General features: G+C 45.6%; 1 protein-coding gene across 7 annotated transcripts in view; it reads left to right on the plus strand.

Moving 5' to 3' along the window:
* ZNF341 (zinc finger protein 341) overlaps positions 1 to 12,645 on the plus strand; it is a 51,485-nt gene that overhangs the window by 23,378 nt on the left and 15,462 nt on the right. For all 7 annotated transcript variants that reach the window (XR_010661471.1, XR_010661470.1, XR_010661474.1 and 4 more), the window contains exons 9-12: positions 450 to 640; positions 5,473 to 5,681; positions 10,586 to 10,682; positions 12,274 to 12,406. Coding sequence is in view for 1 of the 7 variants with exons in the window: in XM_065921839.1 (XP_065777911.1) it covers positions 450 to 640; positions 5,473 to 5,681; positions 10,586 to 10,682; positions 12,274 to 12,406 (630 nt within the window). In the remaining 6 variants the exon portion in view is untranslated. The remainder of the gene's footprint in view (positions 1 to 449; positions 641 to 5,472; positions 5,682 to 10,585; positions 10,683 to 12,273; positions 12,407 to 12,645) is intronic.

Raw genomic sequence — 12,645 nt, forward strand, 5'->3', positions numbered from 1 at the left:
CAGGCCCCTGGACCTACAAACTTGAGGTCAGAAGCCCCTGTCCTCAGGGAAAGTGAGGGAGGAACAGCTAAACACATGATTGTACAAGGAGCTGGGAGGCATCGTGAGTTCAGCTGGGGGTGGCAATCAGGGTCATTAACAACCACAGAGCTGTCTAGAGTGTCTGAGGGGAAGGCCTGCAAGGGGAGACTTGAGGCGGTGGCTCTTCATCCCTCAGAATGTAAGTGTTCAGTAGTTTGGCCCCTGGAGTGACTGTGTCTCTGTGCACCAGCTGAGCGTGGTTGCAGGGGCTTGGTCCTACGTCCCACACTGAGCCCATAGTTGGTGGGAGGTGAACACAGCGGAGCACAGGGAAGGTGTCCTGGGAGTCCTTCCCGGGGGGCATGGCCCTCTGCCCTGACCCTTCCTCTGCCTTTCTCAGTGACTTTCCTCCCTGGCTTTCTCCACAGGGTTGGGCCAGACCCTGTCGAGCGCCCCGCAGCCCCAGGCCTTGCCCACAGCCGGCGAGGGGGAGGCGGACAAGCTGGAGGCCAAGCAGGTGGTCCTCATCGATAGCTCCTACCTGTGCCAGTTCTGCCCCAGCAAATTCAGTACCTACTTCCAGCTCAAGTCCCACATGACCCAGCACAAGAATGAGCAGGTAGGTGAGCGGGCGGGAGCAGGGGTGGGGCACAGCCACCCGAGTCATGAGCCTTGGCGGATGCTTGAACATGGCCTCGAAAGGGACAGGTGGGCCCCGGTTGCTCTGAGCTGCCGTGTAACCATGATGGGCTAAGCTTCCCCCTCTATCCTCCCTGGGTGGTGCCAGCTTTTTGGGCCATTATGGTGCTTGCCTGAGGGAGGAAGTCCACCTCTCAAGGGTCATATAATGAAAGAATCAGACACAGGAAGAATTCTTACCCCTTTGAGAAGATCTAGTATGTAAAAACCCGCCTATGGGGATTTGAGACTACACCCTATTTTTTTTTTTTCTTTTTCCAATTGACATGTGATTTACATACCATAAAATTCACCCGTTTTAAAGTGTACGCTTCAGTAGTTTTTAATCTATTCATAATGTTATACAGCCATCACCCCTCTATTTCTAGAACATTTTTTTTTTCCAGAACATTTTTGTCACCCCAGAAACTTTATACCCGTTAGGGTTCACTCGCCCCTACTCCCAGACTCAGGCAACCACTAACCCATTTTCTGTCTCTATCAATTTGCCTATTCTGGACATTTAATATTGGAATCATCTAGTATGTGGCCTTTTGAGATAATATTTGCATTCATGTTGCAGCATGTATCAGTACTTTATTCCTTTTTATTTTTGAATAATATTTCATTGTATGAATATAGCACATTTTGAATATCCTTTTATCAGTTGATAGACATTTAGGTTCTTTCTACTTTTTAGCTATTATGAATAATACTTTAGTGATCACTGTGTACAAGTTTTTGTGTGAACGTGTGTTTTCAGTTCTCTTGGGTATAAACCTAGGAGTGGAATTGCTAGGTTATATGGTAACTCTATTCCGGTGTTTATTTTTTAAAAATAATTTTTGTTAGTTATTTTTTCTCCCTATTAAAGTATTATACACCCAATATAGAATTGGGAAATTCAGAAAAGTCTGAAAAATATATAGATTCACATTTACTATTTATTATATGCTAAGCACCCTGCTAGAGGGCTTCCCTGGTGGCTCAATAGTACAGAATTTGCCTGCAGTGCAGGAGACACAGGTTGGATTCCTGGGTCAGGAAGATCCCTGGAAAAGGAAATGGTGACACACTGAAGTCTTCTTGCCTGGGAAATCCCATGGACAGAGGGGCCTGGTGGGCTACAGTCTATGGGGTGGCAAAGAGTCAGGCACAACTTAGGACTGAATAACAACCCTGCTAAGGTTCCTTAAATTCAGTACTTTACTTACTTCTCATAGCAACCTTAGAGATAGGCATTTTCAGTGTATCCAGATGAAGAAACTGAGGCTCAGAGAGATGAGTGATCCATCCAGAATCACACTGCCAGTAAGTAACTGAGGCAGGATTCAAAGCCAGTTTGTTTCACTCCAAACCCCTTGTCATAACCAGCTTACAATATGTCCTCCCAGGAATCCAGCACTCAATGCAGTACGTTTTGTAGATTTCCTTTCTTTCTTTCTTTTTTTTGACTATGCCACATGGCTTGTGTGATGTTAGTTCTCTGACCAGGGATCAAACTCGTGCCCCTTGCAGTGGAAGCATAGAGTCCCATCACTGAACCACCAGATAAGTCCCAATGGCTGCATTTTTTAAATCCCTCATTATTGGACGTTTACGTTATTTCCTGAGTTTTCCTATTATAAACAAAACCATGATGAATATTGTTGTAATCAAATCTTTGTCCACATCTCTGACTTTTTCCTTATTATAGATTCTTAGCAGAGAGATTGATGGAGTTAAGTTAGTCTATCCTTGGGGGAAAAATCACCAAAAACTTTTACTCAAACTTGCTTAAACAATTAGGAAGTTTGTTATCTCACATAATAAGAAAACCCAAGATAGGGCAACTCAGGCCTGGGACAGTCAGTTGACTCAACCCCGCATCAAGCACCCTGTGTCTTTCTAACTCTTGTCTCCACTGTCTTAGGGCATGGCCCTGTCCTCTGTTGGTGGTTCACCTGTGATCCTGTGATGGTGGTCACTTTTTCTAGGCAGAAGATCAGACACAGTATTATCCATGAACATAAAGAGATTATATTAATAATATCTTCTGTATCTTCTTTAGGAGCAAGGAAACCTTGACCAGAAGCCTTCTGTAGCCCTCTCATTGGTCAGAGCCCATGCACCTGCTTTATCATTTAGAAATGCATTGTTAGGCTGCAAATAATAGACAACTGGCTTACTGGTTAGGATTTTTTTTCTCTCTCACATCATAAGAGGGCCATAAGTAGGTAGTATTGGGTTTGTCTAGTAGGATTCTCCTGGCTTTATGCTCTGCTATCTTTAGCATGTGGCCTTTATCCTCAAGATTGCAGAATGGCTGTCATACCTTCAGTCATCACATCATATCACAGTTAGGATAAATACAAAAACAAGAGGGAACTTCTCCTAGGAAGCTTTTGCCTTTGTGTCCAGGGAGTGATGCCCTCCCCCAAAATTACTTGCCTATATACCATTGGCAAGAAACGGTCACATGACTGACAATCGATGTAAGGGAGCCAGGGGATCAAGTGTTTTAACTGGGCATCTTGCCACTCTGAGCAAATCAGGGTTCACTTTGTTAGGAAGAAAGGTTGGAATTGTATAGGCAACCCTGGGTGTGTCATACAGCTGTGACTGTCTCACAACCCTATGAGGAAGAGTGTGTGCATGCATATGTGCTAAGTCACTTCAGTCATGTCCAGCTCTTTGCAGCCCTGTGGACTGTAGCCTGCCTTGGGATTCTTCAGGTAAGAATATTGGAGTGGGTCACAATGCCCTCCTCCAAGGGGATCTTCCCCTTGTCTCTTACATCTCCTGCTTTGGCAGACGGGTTCTTTACCACTAGTACCACCTGGGAAGCCCCATGAGGAGTGTGTACTACTTATTAATGTATACCTTTTAAAATGTTAAAAGCATATCTTTCATACAAATAACATGGTGAACTTGAATCAGAATTTTGCTTAATTCATTAATGGGGGGAACTGGAAAAATGACAAAGCCGGTCAAAAGATGATACGGAACACTAATACCAATATCTCTGTTTAACTGTGTTAGTGAAAAAAAGGAATCCTGAAATAAGATTACTAAGTTAGATATAAATCTGGTTTATGTCCTTCAGGGCAATAAAACCTCTGGAGTTAAAAAAAAAACAACAAAACCCACTGGAGTTATCTTTTCTATATAACAAAAATCATTTACATTGGATCAGTTTTCTACAAGTTAACATTTAACTTTAGAGAGTCTAGGTTCTGATCAGTAATAAACAGTTAAAACAAGTGACATCACCCAGAGAGTGAGGTGACCCTTAGCAGCTTAACTGTCTTTACCTAACTGCTTGCCAGATAGCACTTCTCAAAGTGAGGTCTCCAGCCCAGTAGCTTCAGCATCACCTGGGTGCTTGGCAGGAATGCACATGTTCAGGCCCACCCAGACCTGCTGCGTCAGATTCCCTGGAAGTGGCCACTCTGTTACTGTGATGCAGGCTTGAGTTGGAGAGCCACCATTCTCGCATAACGTTGAAAGGATGGGATGCCATCTTTTCACATCTTTTCAAGATGTTATCATTGCAGGTTTTGGATAATTTTTCTTAAGTGTACCCGGTACATATAGTACAAGAGGGTTCCCTTTGCTCCACACCTTTTCCAGAATTTATTGTTTGTGTATTTTTTTGATGATGGCCATTCTGACCAATGTGAAGTGGTACCTCATTGTGGTTTTAATTTACATTTCTTGGAATCTAGAAAAATGGTGCAGATGAACTTATTTGCAGGGTAGAATATAGACGCAAACGTAGAGAACGGGCTTGTAGACACAGCAGGGGAAGAGGAGGGTAGGACAAATCGAGAGAGTAGCCCTGATGTGTATACACTGCCATGTGTGAGATAGATAGCTAGTGGGAAGCTGTCTACAGCACAGGGAGCTCAGCTCGGTGCTCTGTGACGACCTAGGGTGTGGTATGGGGGTGGGGTGGGAGGGAGGCTTAAGAGGGAGGGAATACACATATACATGTTGGCTTAAAAAGAAATGCACAACCTGAGAGTTAAGTTTTATTAGGGGCGAAATGAGGGCAGTGCGGGAGGCAGCGCCTCACATAAGTTTGAGAAACTGCTCCGAAGAGGCAGGGAGGGAAAGGTCAGTATATATGAAATTTTGGTGAAGAGAGAGTACATGCAATCAAGCACATATTTTTTTCCAGAAGGTTTCCGCTAGGCTTGTGAAGCTTTTGCTAGTCATGAGGAACAGTCATCACCATGAAGGATTTTAGTGCTTTTCCAGATATAGGGAGATATAAGAATTAGGCTCATAAAATCAGCTCCTAAAGATACCTGAAGACCTGTCCTACTAGTTTTTCCTCAAGCACAGAGTGCCTCATTTCTGCTGTCCACCCTGAGCTCCTTTCAGGGGGTGGGTCAGCTGTAGCAGCACATGATTTAATCCTTGTAGAGGTAGATGGCAAGTGCCTGTGGCAAGTGCCAATTTGTGGTTGACATACATATAGCCGATTAACATTGTTGTACAGCAGAAACGAACATAGCATTGTAGCGATTATGCTCCAGTTAAACAATAAATAAATTAAAAAAAATAATATGTATGGCAGAAGCCAACACAATATTGTAATTATCCTTCAATTAAAAATAATGAATGAAGAAAAAATAATAATAAATCCAGGGCTCCCACAGCAGGGGAGCAGGGGAACAGCAGCTGGGTCCTCAATGAGCGGTGTTGGAGGTGGACATCACAGGACCGGGGACCACAGTGGAGGTGGCTCTCCAGCCCGCGCTCACCTGCCCTGCCTCTTCCCCCAAGGTATACAAATGTGTGGTCAAGAGCTGTGCGCAGACCTTCCCGAAGCTGGACACGTTCCTGGAGCACATCAAGAGCCACCAGGAGGAGCTGAGCTACCGCTGCCACCTCTGCGGCAAGGACTTCCCCTCGCTATACGACCTAGGCGTGCATCAGTACTCACACAGCCTCCTGCCACAGCACAGCCCCAAGAAGGACAGCGCCGTCTACAAGTACGTGATCCCCCTTCCCACTCCCCGCAGGAAGCCCAGGGGTCCGTTCCCTTGGTGGTTCTGACTGCTCAGGTCCAGTGGGACATCTCAAAGGGGAATCTGAGGCTTCAGGGTCCAGCCTGGGGGAGTGGGTTGTGTGCCTTGGCACCGAGGGGGCAGAAAATGTGGACCCTCCTTGTATCATTCTTCAACTTGGCAGACTTGCAACCTAAAAAAAAAAAAAAAAAAATCTTAAAAAAGGGAAGCTGATTTTTCCTTGTTCATAGTGGAAAAAAGATTTGTTTTTCCCTAAAGTAAAACATTATGAAAATAGTATTTTGTTTGATAATCTACACAATTTAGATTACACTTAAAATGGTACACTGATTTTTTTTTTTAACTTTTTTTTTTGGCTGCACCGGGTCTTGGTTGCTGAGCACAGGCTTTCTCTAGTTGTGGCAAGTGAGGGCTACTCTCTAGTTGTGGTGTTCAAGCTTCTCATTGTGGTGGTTTTTCTTGTTGCAGAGCATGGGCTCTGGGCTGCGGGCTTCAATAGTTGTGGCTTATTGTGGCTCATGGGCTTGGTTGTCCCATGGCATGTGGGATCTTCCTGGACCAGGAATTGAACCTGAGTCCTGCATTCATCAGCAGATGGATTCTTAACCACAACACTGTCAGGGAAATCCTACAATGATTCTTAAATGAAAAAATGCACAAGCGTGTATTTGAAAGCAAAAATCATGGAGGAGGAAATGGCAACCCACTCCAGTATTCTTGCCTGGAGAATCCCATGGGCAGGGAGCCTGGTGGAATACAGTCCACAGAGTCCCAAAGAGTCAGACACGACTGAGCGACTTAACTAACTAACTAACCTGCTGGAGACATGAGTTCCAGTTAACTCCATCTCCCTGAGCTAGCTGACTGCCATCACCTGCTAGCTGCCAGTACTATCAACAAACAAGTAAGGCATGCCACTAGAACAAACACACTCCGAATAAAACTACGGCTGATTGCAGCTGCATTTGTGTGTGCACTGTGAAATCCGCAGAAGTGCTGCCTGTGGAGCGCAGCCTGTTACTGACCCACAGAACAGCGAGTTCACATGTGACTGTACTTTGAAGCCAATAAATTAAAAAAAAAAAAAAGAAAGCAAAAATCATAAAAGTAAGATTGGTATGTTTTATAATCTATAAAACTTAGGTTAAAGTTGGGGCTATATGCTGATTCTTAGAATGGGACAAGGAATGAATTAAATGTATATTTTATTGAGGGTAATTTTTCTGACAACCCTTTACATGGCTGTAGTCTTCTGTTTCAGTCATAAAGAGGGTCCCTTTAGCAGAAATGATAAAGGGCTCCCTCCGTTTTGCCATATGCTTTTAGTCCTTAGAACTTCCTAGATCCATTGATCTTGTAATTGTCCTCGTCATTCTCTTTGGAGCTACTGAGCCTGTGTTCATCCTTTTAGAGTTTCCCTTCCATAAGAGCTTTCTGGCCCCTCCTGCAGAATCCCATTTGCTAATGGTATTGTCCAGCATCACTTCCATGACTTGGAGGAAACCCTCACTGTTGCTCTCCATTCATTTCGCTGTGCATTAGCCTTATGTCATTTGGGAGCAGCTGCCTCACAAAACCCAGCTATCCATGAGGATAGGTATTAGTGCAGAAAAAAAAAATTAGGAGTTTTTGTCCAGGGACTTCTTCTAGTTCATTAGTGAATATTTTCATGTTAGAATGGTTTTGCTTCTCTGTGCAGACTTATATCTACAGGGAGCTGGCTGATGACCCCTGTTAATGCACTCCCCCCCTCCCCGGCCCACCTCTGGCTCCTGGGTGAGGCTTCTGGGGTTCAGAAATAAGTAAATAGAGACTTGAGTCTAGAATGCATGGACTGCTTAGGGAGACAGGAGTGTATGTATTCTTACTATATGCTGTGATAAAATGCTATCATAAACATATATACCCACAGTGAGAGGTAGGGCAAGGGAAAGTATCCTAGGAGCAATGAAATCTGAACTGGGTTTTGAAGGATGTGTAGGAGTTTGCCAGGTAGACAGTGAATGGCCGGGAGTACCTTCCTAGCAGGAGGAACAGTAAGTGTAAAGATAGGAAATAAAATAGCAAGTGGTTTAGAATGACTGTTCTGTAGAATGGAAGTGGGAAGAGATGTTTAGATGGGACCTGGGAGAGAAAGTGGGGTCCAGGGCCTGAGGATCTTGTAGAAATCACAGGAGCTTTGAGAAGCTGGCAGGGGGACTGGGGCTCAAGAAATAGGGTAGAGGGCATCTGACACTGGGGGAGATTGGGAAATAGGGCCCCAGAGGCAGGAAAGCCAGGTGAACTCTGACCAGCTAAGGGGTGATTTCTGGATAACGATGAGTAATTCCCATTTGTAGAGAGCACTTGCTTTTGCCCTTCCAATCTGTGGAATTTCTAGGAGTCCCTGTAGCTGTGTGGCTCTCTGGAGTGAGATGCCAAGTAAAAGGAAGGGAGTACCTGCAAGGTGCCTTGACCTGACTTAGGGACATTGAGCCCTGCCTTCCTGGGAGGTAGGTTGTATCCGTCAGTTCAGGTGGCTATAACAAAATATTACAGACACATGAGAGAGAGAGGGTGCCCTTTCTCTCTGGTTTTTTGTTTTCTTTCTTCCGTAGCTGCGTTGGGTCCTGGTTGTGGCATCAGGCTCTTTTGTTGCAGCCTGAGGGTTCCTCACTGTGCCATATAGGCGTCTCTTTAGTAGTGCTGTGAACTTCTCTCTGGTTGTGGCATGCGGGCCCCAGAGCATGTGGCTCAGTAGTAGCAGCGTGTGGGCTTAGTTGCCCCTCAGCATGTGGGATCTGAGTTCCCTGACCAGGGATTGAACCCACGTTCCCCATGTTGGAAGGCAGATTCTTAACCACTGGACCACCAAGGAAGTCCCTGCTCTTTTCTTATAAGGCACTAATCTCATCTGGAAGCTCCCACACTCATGATCTCACCTAGACCTAAGCACCTCCCAGAGGCTCCATCTGCAAATACCATTACACTGGGGGTCAGGACTTCACCATATGAATTTTGGAGGAAGCTAGTTCTGCCCATAGCTGTGGTGTTCCTCCCATTGCAAAGAGGAGGACATTGAGTCTCAGAGAGGAGAGGTTAGCATTCCATTATACATGGATAGGCTGCAATTTATTTAACCTGTCCCGTACTATGGGTTAATGGGTTATTTCCAGTTTGTCATTATTATAAACAACATTACAGGGGACAACTTTGGACCTATATCTTTGCTCATTTGTAAATAAGTTCCTAGAAGTAATTTTTCAGGTCAAAGAGGGGTTTGCAAAAGATTAATTACTACCTGAAAAAATAAATGTATGTGCATACAATGCAGTATTTCAAAACTACAGAAGCACATAGAATGAAAAGGAATTCCCTATCCATCCTGACCCACTTCTGCATCCCACAGGCAATTGCTTTCAAGAAGTGTTTCTTTTCTTTTCTTTTTTTTTTACTATTATTATTTTTTTCTTTCTTTTTTCAAAGTGTTTCTTTTAAACTTACTTTGAGGGACTTCCCTGGTGTTCCAGTGGCTAAAAGTCCGAGCTCCCAATGCAAGTGCTTCAATCCTTGGTCAGGGAACTAGATTCTATATGCCATGACTAGAGATCCTGCATGCTGCAACTAAGACCCATTACAGCCAAATAAATAAATAAATAAATATTTTAAAAAAAACCTTACTTCGACATAATCTCAGAGTTCTAAAAAAGTTATACGAATAGTACAAAGAATTCCCATACACATCCTTCACCCACATTTCCCAGATATTACAATACTAACCACACTGGCTGCATCACATTCTAAGCTTTTTGAGAATAATTTGCAGACATGAATCTCCTTTACCTTTTCTCTTTCATGTTTATTTTCTAAAAACAAGGATAGCCTCTTCCATAAAAGCATGGTGTAGTTATCAAAATCAGGAAGTTAAATCAATACAATTCTGTTATCTCATCTATAGGCCTTATGCAAAAATTTCCAATTGTTCCAATAAGATCCTTTATAGATGAAGAAAAAACTTTTTTCTGGTCCCAGGGTCCAACCCAGGATCACACACTGCATTTGGTTGTCCTTGTCTCTTCAGTCCCCTTTTTGCTGAAACAGTTCTTTCTGTCTTTGTCTTTCATGACCTTAGTATTTTGGGAGAGTAGGAGCCAGGTATTTTGTAGAATGAGCTCAGTTTGGATTTGTCTGATTGGACCTCAGGGTTGGTCCAGGATCGACACTTTTGGCAGGAGCATCACGAAAGTGATGCTGTGTCTTTCTCATTACGTTGTATCAGGAGACACACGACATGGGTTTGCGCTATTGCTGGGCATGTTACCTTGCATGACTTAGTTAGGGTGGCATGTCTGGCAGGGAGTTTTAATTTTAATGGTCTTGCGAAACTGCCTTCCCCGCAAACCTATGCCTCGTGCCACCAGAGCCTGAGCCGTTCCCATCTTCCTCCCACAAGCTCACAAAGTCTCTGCCCTCCTGGTAGCACGGCTCCCACCCCACCCCCTCCTTCTTTCTTGCCATCTGCAGGCATTTAGCTTGTGGTTTTCAGGGTGTGCCCCGAGGGGGAGTCCAGTGGGCCCACCGCAGGTGCAGCCTGGCTGTGGGTTTCCCACCGTGGCCCTGGTGTACAGATGGCAGGGCCCGCAGTTCTGTTTTTAGCATGAATTGCCCACCTGCCTCTAGCTTTCCTCATTGGTGCTGCTTTGTAAATGGGCCCGTTTGCTGACCAGCGTTTTCGTGGTGGGAAGACTGTGGGGTCTTTTCTTTAGTGTGGCTTGTGGCCTGAAGCTGCTGTTTTGCGGGCATGTTAACCAGTGATGGTGGAGAGGGGTGTGACTGGTTGCCTCCAGCCGGGTGCATGCTCTCTCACCTCTCTGCTCCTCCCCATTTAGGTGTGTCAAATGTGTCAACAAGTACTCCACACCTGAGGCGCTGGAGCATCACCTGCAGACCGCCACTCACAACTTCCCCTGCCCGCACTGCCAAAAGGTGGGGACCCCTGCCCTTTCTGGCGAGGCGGAAGTAGGGGGCGAGAGGTGGTGGAGCGAAGACCCCACCATCTTCTCCCCTCCTGCCTCAGCACGTGCAGGCCAAGCTTGGGGTTGTCTCTGTAGACAGCACTTCTTGAGGAGTGAGAGCTCTGCCTGGCCCGTCTTACCAATTGGTCACCCACCCTGGCTGGCCCGGGGCTGCTAGTGGGGCCAGGCGGGCCGGGCAGGCTGTGGAGAGAGGCCTCTCCTGGGTCCAGGCCCAGCATGCAAACAGCAGCCTCCAACTTCCTGACACCTTATTATCCTGGTTATTATCAGTTCTTTTTTTCAGTGGATCTGGAAGGTCTCACTAAAGCCTAGCCCTTCACACCCATCAAAAATGCAATCAGGGTTCCATTTTTTACTTTTCCCCAAAACATAAGTTTTGTAAAGTTTGTTTGAATCTGGTCCATATGTTGTGATTGGCTGATCCGACCGCAGTTTCTGTTAATCCACAGATTCCCCCATCAATGCTCTTTTTTTTTTTTTCTTTTAATGAATTTGTTGAAGAAGCTGGGCCTTCAGTCCTGTGGAGTTTCCTGAAGTCTGGATTTTGCTGATTGCACCCCCTGGTGTGTCTAACTGGTTTCTTTGTTCTTCTCATTTTCTTACCACCTTACATGGCAGATTTCCCAGGACAGACAGTCCTGGTTTCACTTCGGCCTCATTGTAGATGTTTCTAATTTTACAACCTTAATTTGGGGGTTTGGAATTTGTGGTCTGAATAAAAGGTATCATGAATTAGCAAGAACCCTGTGCCAGATGCAGTTCTGAGCCTTCTATTTGAAACTGACTCGTTTAACCCTAGGAGGCTGGCATACTATTATTTTACAGACAGGGAAACCAAGGCACTGAAAGATCATCCAGCTAGGAGATGATGGAGTGAGTAAGTAGTTAGGTCTGTGTCCTTGACCATGTATCTGTATCAGATGAATGAAAAAAATGAATGAGTGTCCTTCCTATGCCTGGGGAGGAAGGAGATTTTGGTTTCCGGGTTTTCTGGCTTTTTATTACCTTTCCATTTATTTCTTCAGTTATGTGTTCATTTCTTCATTCATTCCCCTGCTTGTCAGTCATTTAACTCAGGCCCTGTGCTGGGAAATGAGAGCCCCTCTCTGCCCTCTGGGAGATCTCATGTGAGCAAATGGCTGTTATTCAAATAGGTTAGATGCTAATTTTAAAAGTATGGGTGGACTTTCGAGGCATTGAATGTGTGGCATTGAGAAGTCACGGAGGGCTTCACAGAAGCAGTGACCTGAGTTGGGTCTTAAAGGAGGAGTAGGAGTTTGTTTCCTGCTAAGAGAAAAAGTCTCTCTGGGTAGAAACAACAGCCTGGGCAGAAGCTCAGAGCAGGCCTGTCTTGACTGGTCTTATGGGTGAGTAGTGGGAGCCATGAGGTTCTAATGACTGAGCTGGATACTGTGAGCCTTGACCCCTGGTGGGAAGAAAGGAATGTGTTTCCATAACGGCTGGTAATGAGGCCCCCCTTGAGCTCCTAATGTGGTGAGGGTTGTGAGTCAGACCTGACGCCGACTTCTCTGTCCTGCCAGGTATTTCCTTGTGAACGGTACCTGCGGCGTCATCTGCCCACCCACGGCAGCGGAGGCAGGTTCAAGTGCCAGGTGTGCAAGAAGTTCTTCCGGCGGGAGCACTACCTCAAACTGCATGCTCACATCCACTCAGGTGGGTACCCACCCCCCAGCAACTTCTGCTCAGTCCCCTTTGCCCTCCCCCAGACACCTTCTGTGTTCCCCTTCCCATCCCCCTCTGGCCTTCCTTCCCAGCTCCTTCAGCCTTCTTCCTCAGCACCTTCCTGGCCATCCCCTCCCTTCTCTTCATTCCCATCTCCTTCCTGGCCCCCTACCTACCTGCCATCTCAAGGGAACAAGAGGTTCCACCAACACTGGAGTGGAGATGAGCCT

Source organism: Muntiacus reevesi, chromosome 2 (assembly GCF_963930625.1).
Source record: "Muntiacus reevesi chromosome 2, mMunRee1.1, whole genome shotgun sequence".
NCBI classification, from domain to species: Eukaryota; Metazoa; Chordata; class Mammalia; order Artiodactyla; family Cervidae; genus Muntiacus; species Muntiacus reevesi.